Source organism: Chaetodon trifascialis, chromosome 11, assembly GCF_039877785.1.
Source record: "Chaetodon trifascialis isolate fChaTrf1 chromosome 11, fChaTrf1.hap1, whole genome shotgun sequence".
Taxonomy (NCBI): domain Eukaryota; kingdom Metazoa; phylum Chordata; class Actinopteri; order Chaetodontiformes; family Chaetodontidae; genus Chaetodon; species Chaetodon trifascialis.
The window spans coordinates 19,048,699-19,074,864 of NC_092066.1; the positions used below are offsets into that span (position 1 = coordinate 19,048,699).

Sequence of the window (26,166 nt, forward strand, 5' to 3'; positions counted from 1 at the left end):
ATGTGGTTGTAATAGCATAATACGATATAATTGCAATCTTACAGTTTTTCTCAGTGGCTTTGGTACATTTCACGAATCATCCTCGACATTTGCAAAACAGTAAGTGCATTTCTCAAAACAATTCGTACAAATAGCAAAACACCATTGATTACCTGCAAAAGGCAGTTACTTGCTCAAAATCATTAGTTTATCTCTCAAAAGTAAATATCTGTGTCCATGAACATGTCAGTGCCATCAGAATGACAAGTCCTTGTGTCAATGTGTACAGATAAGACAGTCAGATTGCTTAGTCATGTTGTCAGTATAACAGTGTACTCTGGAGGGATGTTCTGATGTAAACTATGGCTAAAGTTTTAATGACAATTATTGTAAATTGTGAGTTACACCTTAGTGTATGTGGGAGATTGATTGCAAGAGACTGGACAAGATTCACATTCACGCTTTTACTGTTTGTACTGTCATTTGTTGACAGACCATGTCATTGCAATACAGAAAGGAAAAGAAAGCACTGCACAGCACAAAGAAAAAAAATAATAAAACAAACGTAGAAATGTGAACATAGGACAATCTCCAAAAACTGTACATGCAGTGCTATAGGAATTACAGTGTGGTCTTCCTTTACCTTCGTAAAGTTCCACAAATTTCCCTTCATTAGAGAAAGTCACCTGCGAGCAATTTACCAATTCAGGACAGATTTAGAAAAAAAGTCTAGTGGAAATGTATAGAAATATGCTTGACATATTATGACAACTTGTTCAACCATTTTGCATGTAAAGACTGCGATGAACTAATGCCTAAATGTTGTGGGGGGTGAGACTATTCAACAGAGACCCATTATAATACATTTTGATCAACATGACATAAGCAATTGATAATGCAGGAAACAGCAGAGAATTGTACACAATCATTTGCATGGATGTAACCAAGCATTTAGGACTTGTTCAAAGAAATGAGAAACTGCTTTTTTGATGTGCACATGTGACACAATGATGTGAAGATTGAACAAGTAGTTTTGAGAATTTCAATTCTGATCTGAGAAATGTACCAAAGCGACTGAGAAAAACTGTGAAATCCATCTCGGCAGACAGAGACTTTACCCTCAAAAGAGCTGCTCACAGCTCTATTCACTCTATTATCTGATTACACTGATAAAAAAAGAAGCTGATCCCTCCAGTGTGTCATGAGGCTTCAGAGAGGACGACCACACGAAGACAAATGCATGCTGAACCTGAGGTTTCACACGGCTTATTGCATCCAAGCCGGTAATTTGAGCATTTCATGCATGTTTTGAAATAACCTGCTGTTGTTTTCCCTTTCACTGCCTGCCTCCAAATAAGGATTATCTGGTGCTCAAACCTGAAAAATGTATTTTTGAAACAAAGCAGAAGACAGAAATACAATTCTGGAAGTTAATTCGGTGTAGTATGGATAGGATATGTTCCAAACTAATCTAACGCAGTTTTTTTGACGCATTTTATTTGGAAGAAGATGAGTGTAACATGTGCTTGCTGCTGAAATTTTGCAGTTGAAACATTTGAAATTGTTAAAATATTGAAAAAAGTTGAAATTTTAGTTGAAGTGGAAGTCAAAGAAGATGAAGCGGCAGTTAAAATGGAGGGACTGAAAGAACACTTCAGATGAAGTGTAGTTCAGCACTGCATTAAGCTGAAGTGTCAACTTAAACGTAAGCCCGGACTGAAGTATATGTTGAAGGGAAATTGCTGAAAGTGGTGAAGTGTCGGTCGAAGTGAAAATGGTCATTTGTGCTAAAAGAGTCCGTTGAAGTGGGAGTCCAGAGAGAAATTAATACCAGTTCAAGTGTACACTGAATATACTTTCACATAACTGGAGAAAGATGGCAGCTGAAGAGTAGAAAATGAAAGCAATTGTAGCCGAACTGATACAACGTAGTAAATACAAGGTAGCGACAACTTTGAATTTGAGTTTCTTAATGAAGAATTCTTAGTAAATTATACCGTATTGTTTTCTCTAGATTGTATGTAGAGATTATATCTATTTCTATACATATATATCAAGCCTCTGGCCAGCTTTAGTGCCAATGTTTTCCAATAAAAATATCTTTTCCATTGGCCGAGTCTGTCCCCGTGCCCAGTCCCCATAAACCACAATTTTATGGCCAATTCGACAGACCACTGGAAGGAGCGCAAGGCAGGCAGTCGCAAACGTTGAGTCAACATATTCCCTCTTGCTGGTTTTCTGCTATTGATTTAGCTCGTATTGCAAATTAGAACCAATAAAAATGTTCACTTTAGTATTTCTCTTTCTGTGTCTCTGCTTGAACTCATGAAATGCAAATGTTGTTTAAATTCAGATAAACGTACCAAACCATTCAGAGACTGCTGGATGAAGCAAGAACCGTCTTTTAAATTTTGGCTTGTAAAGTACTCAAAGCATTTAATTTCTCTTTTCCAGCTGCCCTGGTGTATAATTCAATATATACAGTATAGGCTACAGAATATGCCAAATATGGACTGTGAACTGCTCTCCTTGAAAAATAAACAGGATGGATGTTTGGACTCTGCAGCACTTTCCGCCGCCTACTAGACCTTTCCATCACCACTGACAAGACTATAACGACTAGTGCCTAAAGCCAGCTGGAGCCCTCACTTGATTCTAGACAAGGAACTGACATACAAACTCCACAATGCAACCACAACTGAAGTATGGGGGCTACATCTTCCAAAAAAATCCATCAAATCTGATCGTTCCCCACCCAGGACTCTGTTCGACTCTTTCCCAAAACTTAAATCATCCTCGCCTCGACCGCTGCAAGACCAACTGCAGTCAGGCTGCTGAAATATTCTTTTAAACAGAAACTCATCCACAATTCCCTCAATTCTTGCATGTCCTTCAACTCTTCACATCCTTGAATGATGCTAATCATAATGGAGCTGCGGCCTGAACCAATGGCGCTCTAAATTCTGCCGCTACCTGCAACGTCCCCCTCTGTGAGAAGACCAGGTCATCACTGTTTTCGGCTGCATTTCTCTCTGCCTGTCTGGGGTGGAATAACCTTCCGTCTCCGCTCAGCAGAGAGAAATGCCTTCTTATTTTCTGCAGTCTCTTCAAGAAGACCAGTGGGTGCCTTACAGAGAGCTCACTTCATATCTGTCCAGTGCTTATTGTTAAAGGCATGTACAGGAACTGATTTCACCATTCACTTCTTGTAAAACCCTCCTCTGAACATGAAGTGTGAACAGTTAAATGCTGACAGTAAAATGTAACTGTCACATTTCTCAAATGACACAATCCAGTTTATCCATCTCTCTCACTTCACACACCATTATTCAGCCTCTTACATGTGACATGCTGTGATTAGAATAGATGGCTTTGCCTACAGATAGGAAATTTCTACACTCAGCGCCAGTGTGACAGCACAAGACCATAGAGTGACTTGTCTTGTCCCACTGAGGGACGACATGGCTGACACATATTGAAAGCGCGCTCTTAATGTCAGCCTCAGTGTCATCTGGAGGAGCAAATGTCTGCATGGCACAAAGCGCACTGATGCAAGCATTTAGACAGGCAACAAGAAGGAAAACCCACAAAACACACAATCACTGTCATACACGTCTCTCCTATTCAGACAGGCACATTCACATAGCCTTATCCATGCAGCAGTATGCAGTAAACATGAGGGGTTGGCAGATGACATTGCTTTTTGCCCCCTCAATCTGATATTTAAGGAGATTTTTGTGCTTTTAAGCAGAAATGTTAATCAAGCAAAATTCATTTGCAGATTTTTGATCCTGATTTCCACATGTACTACACGTCACACTCCTTCAGGCCTGGCAGTTAAGTGGTTTTCTTGATCGTCTGTCCTCCATGTGTCAACATTCAGCCCATCTTGCAGCCATGAATTGTTGAGTTTCTTTCAGCTGTGCCAGTACTTTTTAAACAGGGATGAATGTCTTTTCTGATCAAAGTACTCATAACAATTCCATGAGAACAGACTCAATCAATGTAGTGGCCAAGGTCTAAACTGCAAGTCACATAAGGCACTGGGCACCAATACAAGGAAAACAGCTGCACAGCTGCTTCAACACACACACTGAAAAACTTCTTCTTCATCATCAATAATTAAATCATCATAGTCTGACCCATTAGGTCCAGTAGAAGGTATTAGTTTCATGTCAATCATGCAGGCTGGCAGAGAATACAAGTAGGAGCTGATGGGAACTTCACACGCTGACTGAGCAGCTTTCATGAGAGAGTTGGCTGCTGCGTCTCGGTACTTCATCCAATGTTTGATAAATATGACACTAGCTTACATAGGCCTTTTTCCTCTGAGGAGATTTTGACAAGTCAGAGTAGGAAAAGGAAGTTCAATTAATGAAATTATTGATGGCTGGATTCCATTTAGCTGCTTCGGTGGCAGGTTCCTGGTATCGTGCGTGCTGGCTCACTGTCACGGCCTCCTGGGTCACTTGACTAGAACAGAGCCATCTTTAATAACACACACATACACACTGAACATTTGCAATTTGATTATGTGCTGGTGTGTGACACAGGAAAAAAGACAAGGTACAAACATGGACACGCTGAGAGTCGAAGCACTCACAGACACACATAATTAAAGCTCAAAGCCATTTAATTTACCTCAACATTTAATCTACTGTTCCTTTTAGTTTGATTCAAAACTAATTTTAACATTGCAGCACATCGGCCAAATGATCTGTCGAAAAACCGACAGCTCGCTAGGGACTCAAGAGGAGACAATGCTCCTTCTGTCGTCGCAAAGGAAAATTAGCCACCGGATATTTAATTTAGTCAGTGAACGCTGTGAAGATATTCTCTCTTGACAAAGATTTCCCATCAAACCGTCCTTGACAAATTCTTTTCCACCCGTCTATCCACACTCTGTGAGCATCAGTGCTGCGCTGGGCCGCTGCCCGTAATCTACAACTCTATTTCAAACTGTCACGACGCGGAGCTAAAAAGAAAGGGGCTGCTGTTCTCAGTTCACTGCCTCCTTAGTGCAACATCATGTCGTCCATCATCAAAAACTTACTGTTTATTTTGATGCTCATTACCAAGCTTGTAGTCGTCAACATTTTGACAAAAGGCTGCAACAGATTTGTGCCGTCACATGGATGCAACACATAAATATTAATAATACGGCTTTGGGGATTGCTGTTTAGCATATGAAACAGTTTCTCTGTGAGGCCAGTCAATTAGTAAGCTAGCTCCTTTCACCAGCCTCCCAGCCTTTGATTGCAATCATTCACCACTTACTCTCCATTTCCTCAATTTGTCTGTGATCTCTGCCATTTCATTTATTTCATCAGAGCCAAGATTGAAGCTTTTAGCCACCTATTCTCCAGAGCTGACAAAGTGAGAAAGTGTACAGGGTGGGAACGGAGCCAAACTGGCAGTAAAACTGAAACTTTTCTGAGCTGAAATGACAGACGACCTTTTCAGCTGAACAAGGATGGATTCTAACAACTTTCAAAACACGAGAAGGCGGTAAAAAGACAAAAATGTGTGTAGCCGTAGGCAGCTTATCCAATGTGTCATGCAGCTTATCCAATATACAGATGGCACTGAACTGTCACCCAGCTCCTGGCAGGATACCTAGCACTTTATGGACATATTGGCTGTTGTTGCAAGTTAAAAGTATTTTTGTACTTGGTTTGTTTGAGTTCATACTGGCCTCTTTCTAGTAAACCAGACAAAAATCAAACTGTCTCCTCAGGAGCTTGATTATTGGACTTTTTGTCCTGCTGTTGTCCTGCCAACTTAGAGATTTGATGGGAGAGGGACTCAAAACAAATTCATTTTGTCCCAGTGGCTTCATTGTGATAGGCTGTGAAATTGACTGTTCACTACACCCCTGTCCAATCATAGTTTAGGAAGTATAACTAGGCATGGCAGGTCTGTCAAGTTTTGGACTTTTACTCATATTTAAGCACCATGCATTCGGGTGACAGCAACACTTGGTAAAGAGTATCAAAAGGTTTTGTTTTTTTTTCCAAAACCAAAAGTGTATTTACTGCTCTGACATATGCTACAAACATTAGCATGTCCTCCATTGTGTATCATTTGCCCACTGTGTGGAAGTTCCTGGGTACTATACTACTATATTAGAAAGTAGGCTAATGTTAGCATTATGTCTGTCCTGCTCTTTATTCGATTTTAGTAAATTTACACTCCAGCACCCTCGTCAAACTTGTTATCAGAGGTCCCTGTCCTACACACTTTGCTTTCGTAATGTCAAAAGTGAACATACGGTTGGAAAATATCAATAAGAAAGCATAAATCTCATAACCACCACACATCTGTCTTGTTCAAGAAAACTAAGAGGCCAAACGGGGCTATGTTAGGATGAAATTGTTTAATTTCCCATATCATACTTGAAATATTACGACAAACTAGTGCTACACTCGGGTCATCAACTTGTGAGGGTACTGATTTTTTGCCTGGAACAGCAGAAAGCCTGCACGAAGCACATTACAATACAGCCATCAAGTGCATATTAATGACTCCCATTTACAGAAGTCAGCTTGAAAGCCACCACAGACACCAACTCTTGGAGCTAATGTTAGCTTAATTAGCCATCTACAGCAGGTACACTCTCCTCGAGACAGTTGTCATTTCAGCCGGCAAAATGTATGCTTGTTCATTAGAAATGAGAAGCCTGCTTTTGTCTGCCTCCGTCTGAAATCACAACCCATTGTCAAAAGAATTACTAAGCTGGTAGCTCCTGACAAACCATGACACAGTTTGCCTGAAAGGAGCTAAAGTAAGAGTGTAAACACTTCACAGTTTGAATACAATAGTCTATACATGTTTTGCATGAACACACTGAATTCCCATTGGCAGACTAGTGGAAGTCTCAGGTGGGGGTAAAAGACGAATGTAAGGAGTCTGTCAATCACTGGCATGGCTTGATTAATCTGCCACAACGCTTATTTGCTCTGTGTCATATTATGGCAGCAAGGCAAACACTCTGCCTGTCTGGTGAAAGCTGAGTGCCATATTAATGTGTATATTCATGCAAATGCTGCAGTGTGAGTGGCAGCACGGGGGTCTAAATGAATGCAGTTTACAGAACGGTCAGTATAATGTGAACAGAACAATGTGGAGAGGTGCACCTAAACATACCTTATCATAACTTACAGACCCATGCATAAACATGTATTCATCATGCATGCAGCATGTGCTCAAATGAAAATATCTATATATAGACTTAAATATGGAGGTTTCATGCAGGGGTGAGCAGAGAGTGAGAATTAGCTGTCAAGAGAATGACGACTGACCATTGGACTCATTATTGGAGTTTTTTGTTCTGATTAAGTCACACTGTTTGTCTGCTTTGAGTGACTTACTTGTATGCGTGAAACTATGCGTACAACTATGTGATCAGTACCTACCTTCTTAGAATACCACCATCTTACTTCACCTCCGCCCCCTCAAAAAAAAAAGAAAAAAGAAAACCTGCCACTGTCTGTCAGTGTGTGTGTGTGTGCGTGTGTGTGTGTGTTTCCATGGCGGTGAAACGGCGGTGAGTGACAGCCGCCGACATGCAGCCATCAGGCAGAGATACAAATGGAGACTGTGAAAGTTTGTGGAGAGTGAGGGTGTTTTTAAGTTTGCAAGTTTGTCCATGTGAAGGTGAGTGTGTGTGTGAGTGTGTGTTGGCCTCCATGTTCATGTGTGTAACAGAATATGGCTGCATCAGACAGCAAATTAGCCTAACTGGACAAAATCACTGAGGGGTGTAGGAATAAAATAAAAGGCGGTAAACTGTAAATGTCTTCTGGCTAAATTGTCCGATATTATGTAAAGGTAAACTCAAAAAAAGGTGAGTAAAATGACCATAGATATAGGCTGCTTAAATATATAATCACCTGATAAGTTTATTTTTAATAGGAGACAAAAAGTGGGGTGGCAAAACCAATACTTTGCTCCCTCAACTGAAGGATGAGGATGATTTGCTCCGCCTGCCCCATTGCTCAGCTACGGTCTGGGGTAAGAAACACGAGTGGTCAGACAATCATACTGGTTGTAAACAAGCTGACGGTTTGGCCAGATCATGTCACTTTTCATTTCACAGGAAAAACTGAGTGTGCAAAACGTGTACAGTAGATTAAAGTCAAACATGAAGTCTAGACTGCAGGCATGACTGTTTGAGTAGTAATTTTACCATTTACTTTTGTTTTCTCTTCCAAATGACTAGTAGCTGTACCTCTATAATGTTCTGAGTGCCTGTGTTTCTTGCCCTGTCAGACTTTGTTTGACAATGTTGCAGCGTTTCCAGATCTTAGCAGCTGATGAAATAGTTTGACATTTGGGGAAATATATATTTGCTTTCTTGCAGAGAGTTCGATAATAGATTGATACCAATCTCATCTCTTTACTGTATGGTAAACATGTAGCCGGAGGCAGCAAAGCTTAGCTTATCATAACAACTGGAAACATGAAGAAGTTGTTGGCTTGTCTCTGTCCAAAGAGAAATAAATTTGCCTGAAAGCAACTCTAACACTCACTAATTAAAAATGTATATCTCCTTTGTTTGCCAGGCAACCAGCAGCAACTCCAGGAAGTTACTGTGCCAAAAAAGATTAAAGTCTCTGTGCTAAGCTAAGCTAAGCTTCAACTGGCTACTAATATTTCACAAACAAATATAAAAATAGTATGTCCAGTCGTACAGTATGTTGTTGCTGTGCTTGCAGATTTGCATATCACAGAAGAGTGGACTATTAGCCTTGGCAGGGATCTGGGATCTAATTGCGACTCTATCTGAGCATTATCTTATTCGTGATGGGAATGATGCCCAAAATCACAAAATCACAAAAAAACAAAAAGCTGAGTTGTAATTATCTTTTAATTTCAGAACTACACTGTGTGTGTGGCCATGTAATTTTGTCAGAAAACGATGTGCAATCACTTAACGTATTTGCGCCACTTAATATCTGTGTTTGAGCTCAAGACTTGCAGTGAATCCAATGATCAGCGACAACAAAGCAGTCGTTTTGTTCTTCCCCTGCCTCTGTCTCCTCGATGATTAGAGTCTGTCTGTCTGCAGATGTTGAGATGAGTTTCCCTGCCCCCTCCTCTCATCGCCTCTCTGTACGCCTTTCAATCCCTCCCTTCACCCTGTCTGACCTGCGCTCCATTCTGTCGCTCCTGCATTTTGCTGCTGGAGTCCTCTTCTAACAGCTCCCTCCCATAGGGGAACATTCGGATGCCTTGTGGCAGCAAAAGTCAAAAACCTTTATGTCTGAACACATTGTGTCATCGCAGGAGATTGCTCGCTCAACAAAGTCTTATTTCCCATCCTCCCCTTATTTTCTCCCTCTCTTCCCTCACTGTCTCCAGGTCAGCGGGATCAATGCGTCGATGAGCAGGAAACGTGAGCAGCGCGTGCTTTTCATGGTGGTGATTATGGTGATCTGCTACCTGTTGTGCTGGCTGCCTTACGGCATCATGGCCCTGCTGGCAACCTTCGGGCCACCGGGCTTGGTCACGCCAGAGGCAAGCATCATCCCCTCAGTCCTGGCTAAGACAAGCACGGTCATCAACCCAGTCATCTATGTCTTCATGAATAAACAGGTGAGAGTGGGAGGGAGGGCTGGGGCTGAGGTCAGTGCCTTTTATCATCCAGTGTCACGAATTGGCCACCTGGCCTCACACTGTTGTCACGGTGGTTTGATATAATGGAAATGAGTCACTGTTTTATATTCTGATGTCATTACGGTGCCTTCTTGACACTGACTAATCTAAATGATGTTCTTGTGTGCGGGTGATGAATAAGACGGTGGTTTTGTCACATTGTATCTAGCTATTTGTAACTGATTCGAGGAGAAATGCCCAAGTCCCATTGTGCGCTGTCACACTGAAGAAATAATACGTTACATTTCGACATGTGTGTGATGGATTTCTACCTCTGTTAATGTGCTATAGTTAGTGCATCGAGAAGCGTCACAATGAGGTAATGAGCTATCAAATGACAACAATTCAATAAGAAGAGAGGGGAGTCACTGTCTGGATCCTCCTCTACTCCATCTTGTCCAAGTTTGCATTTTGATGTATCTCTTGCTACATTTAACAACCCAAGCCTTTCATGTGATCCTCAACAACTGCTGGTACTTACTCACTGCTTGTCAAACTAGCGGGGGTATTTGCAATATCATGAAGGCAATTTGAGCATTAAACTAACAGTAGGTCCTGACTTTGCTCGTGTCCACTTTAGACAACATGATAAATCACTTTGGGAGTCATTATCTTTAAGTGGGAGCTCCTATTTTGAGTTTGTTGTTGTGGCCTGTGACTATGATTGTGTTATTTGCTCATTCTGCTACTTTATTACATTTAAGTTGCCTGTGAGGAGGTAAATAAAAAGTGACACGGGTCCACATCACATGGCACCATGGCTCACGTCATTTCACATTAGGTTTATCACTACAATGAACTTTTTTCAATTTGTGCATTCCCCCAATATGTGAGGTTTGAGTAATATTAACATTTGAAAGCTTCAAATCAAGCATTTCAAGTATTTGTCTGTAACATTAAAAGAACATTTTAAATTTTGGAAAATGCAAGTTAATTGATAACTGATTTATTATTATTATTATTATTATTATTATTATTATTATTATTATTATTATTATTATAACAAATATTTGAAGGAATTGTTTGAGATTTGGGGAGTTCTTTGCTTTCTGGTGGATAATTAGATAAGTTAGTTAGATGTGGTAAATACAGGTCTACAGTCAGCAGCTGGTTAGTGTAGCTTAGCAACAAGCCGAGACTCAAGGCAGTTACTGCCCCCACCACATAATCCCATGTAAAACTACCAATTGTAATTTTCACATTTCATCTTATTGAATAAACAAATGAGGTATATCACATTCATCAATAAGATTGAGAGAATCTTGTCGGTGGATCGTGTTACCTTCAAAGCCGGACTAGCTGTTTCCCCTTTTACGCTAAGCTAAGATAGTATTCACCAGAAAGCAAATAAGCACATCAAACTATTTCTTAGATACTTGTGACTAAATAAGCAACAATCAAAGTAATAAAAGAGACCTATTTTGGGGTTTATTATTATTTAAAACTCCAAAACTCAGTTATCTTGCTGCATCCAAGTCAGCGTGGTTTGATCAGATTTCACATTCAGATGGTGTTAAATCTGACTCGTGCACGCAAATATGCAATATCAATTTATTCTCAGTATAGCAAGATGCTCATTAAGAAAATACGTTTTCAGAGCCTTTACATTTGTGGTCACATGTGTCTCAAAGTTCAACACAGCAGTGGAAGAAATGCTGCAAACACGACTGTTCATCTGTCACAAGTTGAAAGGAGAAGAGAGAGCGGGCTCTGCCTGGACAGTGAGGGCCCCGCTCATGCTTTTTTGGCTTGAGGGCCAGAGAGACAGGAGACAGGATGAAAGCCAAAAGGCAGTCAGGGTTGGGAAGTGAACTCCAACATCAGACGTGTTTCATCAGTCATTCCTCGTGTTATGCCACTAGTGGCCAACATGTGGAGAACCATATCTGATTATAAACTAGCTGTACATACATACTAAATTATTAATTAAGGACTAGGGGACACAAAGCCTCAAATAATTAATCACAGCAGACCTTAAAAGTAGTGTCACATTTATCATGCAACTCTCGGCTGTTTGTATTATTTAATTAAATCCACAGGCTGATGGCTGACTGTTGATTCATTCAGTTGGAGCCTTTGTATTTAGCAGTTTCAGGTTCGGCCAAGACGGAAAGAACAATGCTTGAAATGGATCTGAGATTCTCTTTCCTGAAAATTAGATGAGGTTATTCTGGTCTTTGGCGAACTGAAATCCAATTTAATGAGACACATTGGCAGTAGGAGGAGGAGTGCTGATGCACTTTTGGATGAGAGGACAGATACTGTTAGTTTTAACGAGGCCATAATATATAATGACTGATTGCATTTAAATCACCTGCTTCCTTATAGAGCTTTAAACACTGACAGTTCATAACCAGAGCAGCTACAACTGCAGAGTCCTAAAAGTGACTCAAACATCTTTCCAAACACGTTGATTGTTGACTGCAACATGCTGCATTTAATCACCTATTTATTTATTTATTTATTTTTTTGCATGTTTACCAAGGCTGCATTACCAACTGGGCACAGCGGGACACTACCTCGGGGCTCCAGACTCTTACTTGTGTTTGGCAACGTGTGGGTTGAGATAAATCTTATGGGACACTGGCTGATTGAAAAAAAACCCCACTTCTTTTGTTCTTTGTTTTCATGTGAAATTATTGATACTTTCGCCTCTTCGGGCCTCTAAAAATCATTCCAATGTAACAATCCACTGAGGGAAAAAAAAATCACTCTTTGGTTTGATTGCTGTCAACTCAAATCTGAGCTGAGGCTATAACCTGTGATGAGCAGTTGCAAGTACACGTTCTTCATTTAAATGGGCTCGCAAACTAAGTGGCAGTTTGTGATATTCTGATGAACTCTAAATTTGTTTGGTAACAGCCTGGGCACCATCCGTGCAAAACCATGGCCTTAGTTTGACACCCGTATTATTACCTCATTTTGAGGCCTCAGGGTTTCGGAACTAAAATCTACTTCCCAGGCCTTTGTTGTTTCAGTTTGTACTGTGCTTACATGGTGCATATTCCTGAAAATTTGTGTGGACTAATGACTTATTAATAATTAAAGCCTACACAATGCACAGAGGGTGGAGATGCCAATAGGAGCCAACAGCTCATTTTTACCTTGGTGGCCCCTTGTGGGTTAATCCAGCTGCTTTGTTAACACACTTCCTCATATTCTTTGCTTGTTTTTCTTCAGTTTTAAAGGTCTGAGGTATGCATGAATCACTGGAACACCGATATCTACAGCAGTTTCTTAATATTAAACCAAACAAATTCTCTGCAACAGGCAGACGATATGCACACACAGCCATTCGGCGTGTGGTGACAGCAGCTGTCCACAGATCCTACTTGTTAAGTCCCACCAGGAAGTTGACACAAACACTTTTCCTTGTCGACAGATTGTATTTACAGACACATCCAACTGCACGCGACATGAACGCAGCATCAGCATTCTTAAACTGCCATCAGTACATGTCAGCTACCTTATGCTGCAGCACACGCAAAAGGGTAATCACAATCTGGATTTTGGGTTTGGGTGCTGGAGACTGTCCTCGCTGTCTGGGTGTTTTAGAGAGCAGCACTGAGCAGAATCCATCCACATCAGGGACACAGCAGGAAAATAAGGGCCTGGTTGAATATGGCCAGTTAGACTTTTCTTTGTGTTCCTTCAACCATCTGTGTTTCATGGCATTCCAGGACTTTTAACATTCAATTTATGAAAGAAGTACATAAGCTTACAATTGCTTTCACTCACACATTAGCTATTTGTTGTGTTTCTGCCTGGTTCATTAAAATTTTCAGCTGACACACGACTTCAAAGTGACACTAGATTTGAAGAACTCCCATATTATGGGATGATTAGTCAAAGCTAAAGGTACCTGCAGGTATTGTTTGTCCTTGGCTGACAGATGAAAACATTTCTTTCATGGACTGAACTCCTTATCGCTGATTGCATCTAATGCTTCCAACTTCGATTTAGCATTTATATTTTGGATGGTTGGTGGTCTGGAACTGAACTCAAATTCTGCTTCTTACTTTATACGTCAGAGGTTCCTCTATCAAGTAAAACTCTTTGCACAAGACAATGCATTTACACATAAGATTTAAGATGTTTTGTTCCTTTGTGAAAACCAGTTCATCGTGGTGAGAAAAAGCAACAGAAGATAACCAAGATTGTCCTCCACTCCCTCTGGGGCAGACTGATAAAACTTCTTTTTCCTCAATGTAATCTTTATCATCTCATTCTGTTCTATTACGTGAAACACAAAATGCTGTGTAAGATTTTAGAATATATTCCCTTCAGACTCAGACTGAAGGATTTCATGTACTATACAGAGAATTGTAAGAAGTACTGTATATTGGAGAACAAATCTTATCAGTCTCCAAAATCATTCAAGTGTAATACTTTGCTTTGAAGTTGAAACTTTCCTCACAAAGTTCCTGTCAAGAGTTATTTTATTGTGAAGTTATTAGACAGAAGACAGAATTGCAGCCTGTTCCAGATGTTCTGACATCTTGAGGTGCAGACAGCGTCTGTTTCTTCTCACACTCCCTTCCTACTCAAGCCTCCAACACAGCTAACTGATACTACAGGAGCATTTCAGGCCACAGTCATCTACCTCATGACCACGAGAGTGAGAGCCAAACTGGGAGAGAGGGACACCAAATGTCCTGTATGTCTTTTTCAGTCTTCAATTCCTCCCAGCCCGTTACTATGGAAACTGTGAGTTGAGGCGAGTTGAAGACTAAAAATGCTGTACAGATACAAGTAGCAGCTGGTGTGTGTTTGTCCCATCAACGATCAACAGCGCTCACAGCTGAGACGCCTGTGGTGGATGTCAGGAACACCCTGGAATTATGGGTAAGTTTACAGTGAAATATCTTTCTGCCTCATGTGAATATTTGCCGGTTTGTCCCGAATGTACAACAAGAGTACGAGAGCTTTGCTGCAAAAGCCGTTGCAAAGGTGCAAACTTAAAGGCATACCGCTGCCCCATAAACTGTGAGTCCAGTTACACACACACACACGCACACGCGCATGCACGCACGCACGCACACGGTTGGTGAATACTGCCCAACATGAATGTTGAAGTTAATGAAGCAGAATTGCACACAGCGGTGACATATTGTACGCAGAGGGATTACACAAAATAATAGAAATGGAAAAGGCCAACCTAAAAGGCATAGTTCAACATTATACAACATAGAGTACGAAGCTACTGTCAGAAGCTGCTTAGCTTAGCATAGACTGGAAACAGAGGGAAATGGTTAGCCTGGCTCTGTGCTAAGGTATCAAAATCCACCAACCAGCACGTCTAAAGCTCACTAATTATCAAGTTATATCTGTGCGTTTGACCACTTAAAAGCAAAAACGACTACTTGTGGTTTTACAGAGGGTTTCGTGTCAGATGATTTCATGGCCAGCGCAGTGACTTCCTGTATTTTATTAACTTTAGAGTCAGGCTAGCTGTTTCCCCCTTGTTGCCTTTACCCTTGTCTTTCCTGCTTAGCTAAGTGGCTCTAGCTTCATATTTGGCAGACAGGCATGAAAGTAGTACCAATCCTGTCATATAACTCAAATCAAGCATATTTTTCCAAAACGACTTCATTAACATAATCATAATTACAAACACTATGGCAAAAGGGGCTTAAATTGGGTCAGGTAGCAGCAAACAGTCATTTTTAGCTGTGGAACTTTTTAAGACAATGAGGCAAAGCAGCAGAGCTCCAAAATAATCTGTGCACAAATTGCAGGTGCATCATTCCACAATATAAATTCGACATCTTCCCATTTTATTGCAGTGAATTGCTTCATTATGACTGACAGTCTGACAGGCCCTGTGATTTTCTGAGTGATCTACTCCATCACTCCTTAAATCACTGGGTTGGTGAAAGTGCACTCTTGTTTATTTCTGACATACTTTCTTCATTCAGGTTCATTCCACAATTGGTTAACTGGAGTTTTGGGGTACTGTACAATGGGGGGAAAAGATCTGGTGCACAGATGTGTGATGGCCATTTTTTTTTTTTTTCTTTGTTAAGAATTTTATTGTGTGTTCTTCTGTTGAATTCATTGATGGGTTTGCAAATAAGAAAGAGAATGATGAACAACTGGACGTTAGCTTGTATTTACTTAGTGGTTAACTGAATAATTAACTTGGAGTTAAACCAGGCGTCTCTGAGAAACACAGAGCTTCTCAGTGTTCGCAAGAGTGACAGAACGGAGCCATACAGAAATTTATTAAAGTGGATTTAGGGCTTTAAACTTGTCTGCTAATCTTAGTGTAAGGGACAAGATGGTAATATTGCTGATTTTATTCATACTGTAATTAAATTCTTGACATGTAGGATAAACAGTGTAAAATCTTGTTTAACGATAAAGTCAATGATAAAGATTTGTGGCGTGCACCCTGGCGTACTGATGTGATATCTGACAGATTACTGTGTGGGTTCCTGCCTTGCATGGCCTCTAGTTTCTAGACTAAACTACAAGCAACAGTAACACCTGGGTGGATGTGCTGATCCTGATGTGGGTGTTTACTGAATATTCTGCTGACTCTTTCCAGCACATATAGGCCAACCTCTTCCCAGCTATCCTGAGACAATCAGGATAACTATAACTTATATTATTGAGTGACTGGGGAAGAGGGCCCGCAAACAAAGCTCTGCCCCGTCTACAGGCCTGCTCCACTCATGGCTTTGAAATTTTAAAGAGAAGTAAGTATCAGATGCAGGTATCCTCAACCAGCAGTCAAGCATGTCAGATCTTCTGCATTTTTCAGTTCATGGTAACAATGATTAAGTTTGTTTTCATGCTAAACTCATGATGGTGCAGTCGGGGCATATTTGACGGCAGCTAGTTTTCAGAACTCCAATCATCATTTGACCTAAATAAGAAATGTATTTGTGACATGATTTTATGAGCCTTTAGGCTAAAGTGATAGAAGAGGTTTCTGCTCACGTACATCTATGCAGTATTTCCCTTAGAAGCCTTTAGGCTGATAGCTGTCATGCCTCATATTATCTTCATATAATCATCTTTTTAATTGGAAAGTTGAAATAGAAGCATATTTTAATTTACCCCTCTGGCATTACACATAACACTGTGTATCCACTGTTGTCCGTACAGCACTTTCATATCCTACTTGTGGTGATTTCTCAGACGAGAGGCATTTTTCAGTCAATTAAAAAGAAACAATGAGTTAAATAAGTGGACTCCAACTGAACCAACTGGTATGCATTTGATTGCATGTCTCTCTCTCTCTCTCTCTCTCTCTCTCTCTCTCTCTCTCTCTCTGACTGCATGTCTGTCTGTCTGTCTGTCTGTCTGTCTGTCTGTCTGTCTGTCTGTCTGTCTGTCTGTCTCACTCTCCCTCTCTTGCTCTTCCTCTCTCATCCAACCGGTCGAGGCAGATGGCCGCCCACCCAGAGTCTGGTTCTGCTCGAGGTTTCTGCCTGTTAAAAGGAAGTTTTTCCTCGCCACTGTCGCCAAGTGCTTGCTCATGGGGGAATTGTTGGTTTTTTTTGTAGATAAAAGAGCTTGGTCTGTACCAGCTCTATATGGAAAGTGTCCTGAGACAACTTCTGTTGTGATTTGGCACTATACAAATAAATAAAATTGAATTGAACTGAATTGAATTGAAAATTGGTAGAACTGGAATTTTGTGGCTGTAAAAGTGAAGACACACAGAAACTGAGGACACCTCTGAATGCACCGGACCACTGAAAGATCTGGCTGGAGGGCGACATACTGCAAGTTGGGCTGTGCTTGATTTTGGCTGGTCCATTGTTCAACATGGCAGCCAGGCCAAAAATTTGTGCATATTAAAGCTAAACAGTAGACTGAAATGTGTTCCTGGAAACACAAAATAGAAGTTTGATTCATGTTTTATCAGCTCTGCCTAGTTTGACAATGTGAGCTGATTTTCTCTGGTGTGTCATGCTGGACAGACTCATTTGCATAAATTTGAGTCGGGATTATGCTAATTTGCATATGGCTACTGGTCCGTCAGCTTCTCATGCCATATCCATCATGCAGCGTGTGGCCAGACCTCCTGCTCTACATGGAAAATGAATAGGGTCTGCCTACTCGACATCCATCAATGGATACAGTGTGTCTGCACCTTAAGTACAATTTTTCCCATGTAGTGTTTCAGCCAATCCAGCATAGTCTGTTCATACCTATTAAACAAATGATAACTCATCATTAAGTTCTGAAGCCTGCCTCTGCAGCCAGAAACTATATGGATGACTGTGTTAACAACGAATAGCAGCAATATCTTGAAAAATATTACGGACTTATTGCCTCATTTCTGCCCCCTAAGAACTCCCTTAAAATTTCCATTTTATTATGTGAGAAATGTTTCAAGCCCAAATTGGCTATTCATCGGGTACAGAGGTATTAAAACCAAGACCAAAACCCAATATCAACTTGAAATGTACTTTTTCTGATGTAATGGAAATTTCAAAGGGAGCACTCAACAGTGCTGCAAGGCTTTGGCAAGCAGAAATCAGAGTTAAGATTTTTTTTTTTTTTTTTTTTTTTTGGACTCTATCTGAACAATAAAATCTCACTTGGTTAACTGCTGTAGCTTATACGTAACTGACTAATGAAGCTGCATGGTTGCAGGCCTCTTAAATAGGAGGAATCATCTTTGGGCTGACATGAGGAGCTTAATCGCAGGACTGTTTCCATTAAAAAAGCCAAAAAGTGATTATTCGTCACATACCACAGTCTGAATGACTGAAGATTTTTGGAAAATATAAAATCTCTCTGTGTGTCTTCCCAGTGTTGTTGTTGACTCCATCCCCGTGTCAATTAAACCTTCAGTGCTTCATTGTTTCAACAAATATATCTTATTTATTTATTTATTTATTTATTTAAACAATTTTCCCTCTGGGATTAATAAAGGATTTCTGATTCTGATTCTGATATCTCTTTGTTTGGCACATTATCTGACGCAAGTCCTCCCAGTCATGCTCCCAATTGGTTGTTTGCAGTCATGTGATGTTAAATTCAGATGTAGGGCCCGAAGCGAAAACTGCAATGGACAAGATGAAGGAAAGTTCTTACTGGGCTAGTTTAGATGAAATTATGAGAAAGAGGGTTAGCTGCAGTGCTGAATGTTGGCGTTTATGTTACGGTTGTTTGCTCAGTTAACCACTCGCAAAGATGATCCACGTCTCGAAACAAGACAGGGTACGATATTTACGTTCAGCTGTCTTATGTGAAACTGTTAAGGCTGATTTAACAAGTGTTACTCATGTTGCTTGTAGCTGTTATTTTAAATCTATCACCATAGATTTAAAACAATAGCTGATGTTAATCCATTTCCACCATTATTGGACTCTTGCACTTTTCACCCTTACGAACAACATTTGGTACTCAATAAAAGATCCTCATGGTTTCTTGGTTTGATCGATTTGAGCAACCGTAAATGATGCCAAACATAGAATTCCAATGCAGAAAATCACTTCCAGCCTTCCATCTGCAGTTCTTGTCACAACAAAAGAGTGATGTGATGTCATGTGCAAACAACCTATAGCTACGCTTTCTCCTTCACCCCTTATTCACTTAGGTTACTGTTTATCTCTGCCTCCACTGTTAAATGCTTACCTTAGGGACAGAGCAGACAGCATCATTTCCTGTAATTCAGCACGAGCTCCACAAGGTGTACTGCCACCTGCCATGCATCATAACATCTACCCAACTTAAAAAATTGTTGCCAACTACTTTTATAGCTGATTTTGAATAATTTAATCGACACACTCTTTTAGCCCGAAATGAAACTATTATTTACTGCTGTGCAATCACTGTTGCTGTCATGTTTCTGTATTGGTATGTCCATAATGTCTATATGTGTATGCAAATTATTGGTGAATAATGGGACAATAAATAAATAAATAAGCACAGTACCCCTGAAAAAGTAACCATGAACACTAGTGAAGCATTACTGCAATGTTTTGATCTTTGTTTGGTTTCTGGGGAGACGCTTATTTAACCACATCAGAATCATCTCACTCCTCCAACCACTTCAAACAGGAACTTGGGAAGACTTTTCTAGCTGAAGAACCATGTTTGAGGCAAGGGACTGGTCTGTTAGGAGTTATTAAGTCAATGGCTCTCCCCATCACAGAAATGAGACGTTGTAGGAAATCTTGACTATGAGATTTGAAAGTTCCAGCCACTGACTGTAATGTGAGAAAATGATTGATACACACAATATAAAGACACTGCAGCCCTTTGCTGAATTGAGAATGTGCCAGGAAATCCCAGGAGGATATCAGATGATTGTCATTCTGCTCACATGTTCCTGTGTGGCACTCATTATTTTTCCCAGCTACAGCACTCCAATCTTTCCATTTTTAGAAGAATTCCTGTGGTCTGTAGGATACTTCACAACACTGGAGAGTTTACTGGCTCAAATTAAGTGACACAATTGTAAAATGAAGTAGTGGGTTATCTGCTAATGCTTATAAAAGAAAATTAATGCTTCCTGCCATTGACTCAATTTATTTAGATCCATTAAATTGCATTATGTATAATGTAATAATGTGTCTGCAACTGAACTCTTCTCACACTGTGGTGACAACACTGCAGCGTTAGATAATAGTGCTGCAAAGACTTCAATTAAAAGAGCAGGATCTATTCTTTTCTACATCAAGCTCTATTGGGTGCAAAAAGAATAGATCATATGAACAATGGCCTACCTCATGCATATTTTTGGATCATGTTGGACTTTTATAAAACAAACAAAACTGGTGTATCGTCCTGCAAGGCCAACGTGTTTGAACTGCTAATGAAAGTGTCTTTGTGTACAGTCACGTAGATACTGCATCCGTGCAGACATCCCATGCTTTAAAAAATAGATAAAGGCCTTATTGTCTGAGATGATGCCTGACATTTGACCCTCTTGTTGTCATCCTCTACCCACACAGCATCAGCCCAGATCACAGAAAGCATCACCCAAACCTGATGTGAGCAGTCTGAGATGACCCTTCCTGAGTCATCTCCAACCCTCTTTCCAAAATACTCTCCCATCTCCCTGTCATGCTTTATCTATTAGTCTGTCATTGCCTTCACCTTTCTCTTGACCTTAGCCTTGATGCCTCTGTGTCTTAAGTAACTTCATCCTCTACTATTTGTCTTTCTAACACTCTTCAGTGTGTTGTTTGGACAGTTGAGGGGAGGAGGGAGTCTGCATCAGCACCACAGACAGGTGGTGATTGTCTCATTTCTTTACATCTTCTTGCTTGCCTTCACTCTTAGATGACCTATAGGTTATGGACAGACTGACAAAGGGGACGAATGCATGGCACACAGATACACCATGAGAAAAATTTATGCTTTTGTCCTGAGGCTCTCTCTGTCTCTGTCTCTGTCTCTCTCTCCACAGTACACATTTGACAGACAGACAGTGATGTGTAGGAGAAGATCAATGTCAAGTCAAATGACCACAAAATTCTCATCAGTTCATGGTGTGGTTAGAAAAAAGCCAAAATCATGTTTAAGACAGGTTTTGAAATTAAGAGTACCAAGGCTATAATTTAAAGGATAATATTATTTTATATTTTTTTCACTGTTAACAAATCCAATGAAAGGATCAATAGCAAAACTATGTTTGTCCATCTATCAATACTTTACAGGATCCCTAGCCTGGCTATGGCTCTCAGTCCCAAGTTTATTGTTATTTTACTTAAGATGTAAATCTTTAAAACCGGGAGGTATACACCGACACGCAATACTTGTCTTGTCGTCAATACGTTGTTGGTTCTAGTCTTTTCATGGAATTTGACGACACTAACGCCCTTTTCCTTTAACAAAAGGATGTTTGTAGGAGCTGTTGCATAAAGATACTCCTTTTCAGCACCTGTGCAAGGCCACACTGACGTTACATCTCATTTTTGGTCCAAGGTTTGCTGGGAAACTTCCCATTACTTTCATCAATCATTTTTTAGAAATGTGTTTCGGTTCATCTATGTATCCACCAACACTCTAGTTTGCCATTTTCTCTCTCTTACTAATTCATCCCTACACATAATATTGTATGTAATATAATTTGTAATTTTGTAGTATCCCCACTCTAACCAGATGCTGTGAAAGAGTTTCATCATGGTTTGCACTCGTGAGAAAATGTAGTAGACTATAAGTATACATGAAACTCAAAGTATACTAAGTATACTACGTTTACTTAAGAGGGGCATCTTCATGGACCACATTAACGGGAGCTGAGAACACTTGAAAATGGTCTCAATTGTGGTCCAATGCCTGCCTGTGTTGTGAATATATCTTGGATGTGGTTGGAAATGCCTAGAATTTAAAGTATAGCCAAATACCCTCAATGCATTGTTATGCTTTCAACCTGCGACTGGGGTCCTCAATTATTCAGGATCTTCCTATCTGTCCATCAGCGGATACCCGGACTGTGAGCTGGGCAACACAGGAGCTCTGTTATGTGTACAGGCTGGTGTAAAACAGGAAGATCTGCATGAAATCACAATCCTGAGACTTCCAGATCTGTTTCTTGGATGGAAAAATATATCCATGGGTCAATTCACTATTTATTATATGCTGACAGATCGTGTATACATTGTAATACCTTTCCTCTGTACCTTGGAGACAGTCTGTCCTTTCTTTCCACAAAACACTTTGATGTGTTCCTGTTCTTGCTGGTGGTTAGAATACAGTATTTGTGGAGGTGTAGCCCTCCAACAGTTTATGTGAAATCACTGACAATGCTATCAGTTTGAGGAAATGTCTTTAAGGTAATATCTCTTGTTATCTGGTGAATTTAAAAAGAATACATCTGGTTATTGAAAATAGCATTTGAGAGGCATGCTGCATGTGTATATCGTACATCCTCATCAAACAAGTGATGCTCGCCTGAGTGGGTACAGCAAGAGACCCCAGTGTTTTTATACTATAACTTAGAGCTGATTTGAAAAAGATTTCTATGTGATTAGAATTACATCTTGTGTCATACATGACAAGCAGTTTGTAAATGCATGTTCAACGGTTTGTATACAAATGTAACAACATTCAAATATGTTCTTGATAAAATACTTCTAAATACATATATTTGTGGATTTCTACTACATTTATTGAAATAAGAAATATTTTTGTGTGCATCAGAAACACATTTCTGAACCTTATTTTTCATATGCAGACTTATTTGATATTTCTATATGATAACTATTTTCGTGTGCACTGAAAAATATTTATGTGGGGAGAGTTATTTATATACAAACCCTATTCAATAATATTGAGACTGATCTGGCTCCATGTAATGGGCTTCACCACTCACCTCTGCATGAACAACACACTGGGCACATAATTCTCTTCCAGTTGCACTCACAGCAGGTACCAGGGCTGTACAGAAAGACAGCAACTTATGCTTCTAGTCGACATACTTGAATGACTCTTAAAGGAGGGCAATGAGAACAGCGTGAACATTGGGGGGCAAAGTGCTGACCACCTTTGCCTCCCACCTTTTAAAAAACATTTCATCAAGAGATAGCTCTGAATGTCATGATTTCTCTCACAGAAGTGCACTGGAGGGGAGAAAATGCTAATGCATACAGGTTACAACAAGGTGACAGGCCCTAATAGGAGATGGTGGTAAGGGAGCAGTGACTCTAAAGAGCAGGTCAGTGGGTTTAAACTCCTTCACACCACTGCTGGAAGCCAAAGTAGCTTGCAAGGTGGACTGAGCACACATGCTCTGAAAGGCATTTACTACAGCTCACAACCTTAGGTTCAGCAGACAGTCCCTGAGGTCTCACATCATCAGTGGCTGACTGGAATAAGACATCTGTATCAATCATTGCATTCTTCTCTGACTGACTGTGCTGACTAGGAGTAGTTGGCTGGTAGAGGTTGCCCCATCTCCAGCAAGCTACCAAAATGGCAGCAAGCGCGGAGATACCAGGCAAAGCTTTTTTGAGGGCTCTTTTTTTGCCAACTTGTCTACTCAAGACAGAGAGCAAGTGTCTCAGGGGACAGTGAAAGCTTTGTTGATTCATAAAGCAAGTGTTGATTGTTGATTGTAATGTTGACTTGCAGAGAAAATTTGTTCAGTAGTGGGCCAGTGTTTTGCACTCCTGGTAGAACGTGAACATCTGCCTAGCCCTAAAATCGCTGTTTTGTCTGCAGCTTTAGACAGTGAGGGAGTACATCCTCTTGTTGATTCACAGTGCAGATCTCAGGCCCAAACCAACCTTTGATTGATTATGATGAGTGGCTTCATTTACATGTTGGGTGAGTTCAAAGCTGTCAAGTAAATTCACAAGCTCCATAGCTTTGGAGTCATTCTTTTTGTTGATATGAATATTCAGGTCTCCATTTAACATTAATTTATCATAAGAAGTGACACCAAGTGTGATCAGCTCTGAGAATCCCTGCATAAGCACTGATGAATATCTTGGTGGCTGATACAACATAATGATAATGATAATAATGATTTGTTTTATTTATTGTAATTGCTGCATTGTTTGGGTCATTTTATAATTTATCCTTTTACTCTGTACAGCACTTTGGTCAACCCTGGTTGTTTTAAATGTGCTCTATAAATAAAGTTTGAGTTGAGTTGAGTTGATAAGTACTGATAAATCTACCTTGGAAATTCCATGACAGAACAGGAGACTGATTGTAGCTAATAAAATTTAAGATTACCCAGACTGGCAGACAGACAGACAGACAGATTACTACGACATGTTTGACCATGCCACCAGCTGCTTAAGTATGTTTAAGCATGAGCAGCATGGTGTCTGTCTCATTTCTGACAAACACCTGAGTCATAGTGTCCGTGGTTATTGTTGTTTAATACGTAGTCCACCACATTTCACTGAGCGGCACTGTGGCAGCTTTAACTTACTCCTTGATTGGTGATTGCGATGGAGGTGGGGAGGGGGAATGTTGGGTTCCTGAAAAATGTGATGAAGAGGGGGAAGAGGGGCTTTAGATGTGTGACTGGGAGTGATCCTCTGAATGCCTTGAGTAATGTGAAGCAGAGGATCTGATGAAGTGGAGTGATAGATACAGACTGCCCTTGACACTTACCTATGCTTTCTTGTTTTGGTAAAACATGCCAAGAGCACTGCTCAGGTTGGCGCAGAGTGGTCTGCAATCAGTCATGTTTGGATGTATCCTATTAAGTTTAAAGCTGCATTACAGTTCCAAACGATATTGACATTTTCAATGAACTTTATCCCATGGGTGAGGCATGCCACTGTCAGCCATGTATTTGTGACCAAGACTCTGCTGACAGATTTTATTCCTTGCCCCAAGGTTGGAATGGTGATATGAATGCATGTGACCGATAGTCAATCAGTTTCTCTACTAGCAGGCAAGTCTTTTTCAGTCAGGACCTCCGAGGCAGTTTTCCTCTGCAGAATGTCACAGGATCCAATGTGAATAATGATCTTCCTGTCACTTGGCTGTGTAGAGAGGACAACTGGCAACAGCCCTATTAAATTCCTGACAGATGTATCATCCCTAGTTAGATTTACATTCTTTGGCATTCATACATACTTCGTTATAGAGTCTCCTATCAGAATGGCATCTGGCTTATCAGATGTGAGATTACCAGTATTTCTTCTTGCCCTCATCCTGTTAGGTGCAGGTTAACCAAAATTACCCCTGGCCCTCGGCTTATCAGAGGTTTTTGGGCTATTTATGGGGTTTTTGCGAGCCTTAATGCTAGTGTTGTAATTAATTTCCTTGGCCTCAACATGGTTAGTATTGTCACACCTTTCATCATTCAAGTAAGAGGGTCATATCTGTTCTGCCATGAGAAATTGGGTGATTGAGTGACTGTGGTGCACTCTTATTTTATTTCTCACTGGATTTGACTTTGCGGCAAATGACATCAGCCCAAGTCCTGGCTGGAGTGGATGCTCTAGGTCTAGCACCAGTGCTGTACAAGTAAAAGGTATGTAAGCCTCAACAGTTGATCCCGTGGTGTTAGGATACATCCAGGGCAGTGTGTCAGTCAAACCTGTGCCAGGATGGTCTATAGCAGAAGCAATCCTGTGTATAAAAGTCTGTCCACTTTCAGCACCTTGTACAGAGGCTGCTCTGGAGTCAATGAATTGCTCATTCTCATGCATTTGATGCAGCATCTTATTTAGAAGTTAATTCTTGGAGTCTTGGAGATTTTCTCATGGCAGAAATATAAAGACATAACAGCCAAGAAAGGGTTGTTATGTCTAGCCATAGTTGCCTCGCAGAAGTGTGAAGATGCCACAGAAGAGCCACTATACCATGCAGTTTAAATTGTATGGTTGAAACAAAGGATCACTGCTGGTAATGTAAATCATACTTCAGTCTTCCACACGAAATACTGATCAACTGTAGAGCAGGCCAGATGACATAGTCTGTCACACGTTACTAAGGGTAAAGCACAATGCTCTGGCAGTGGTGGTATAAAAATCAGAGAAGCTGTCTTGTGGCTGGATGGTCACCGGTTTAATTCTTGAACCACCAAGATGAAGTTGGTAGAGTAGTGGAAGTGAAAAAGCAGCACCTGCCTGATAACTACCACCTTGA

At 40.5% G+C, this 26,166-nt stretch overlaps 1 protein-coding gene across 1 annotated transcript in view; it reads left to right on the forward strand.

The window, feature by feature from the left end:
* tmtopsa (teleost multiple tissue opsin a) overlaps positions 1-26,166 on the forward strand; it is a 65,295-nt gene that overhangs the window by 35,669 nt on the left and 3,460 nt on the right. The window contains exon 3 of the mRNA XM_070974362.1: positions 9,343-9,576. Within this exon, the coding sequence (XP_070830463.1) occupies positions 9,343-9,576 (234 nt within the window). The remainder of the gene's footprint in view (positions 1-9,342; positions 9,577-26,166) is intronic.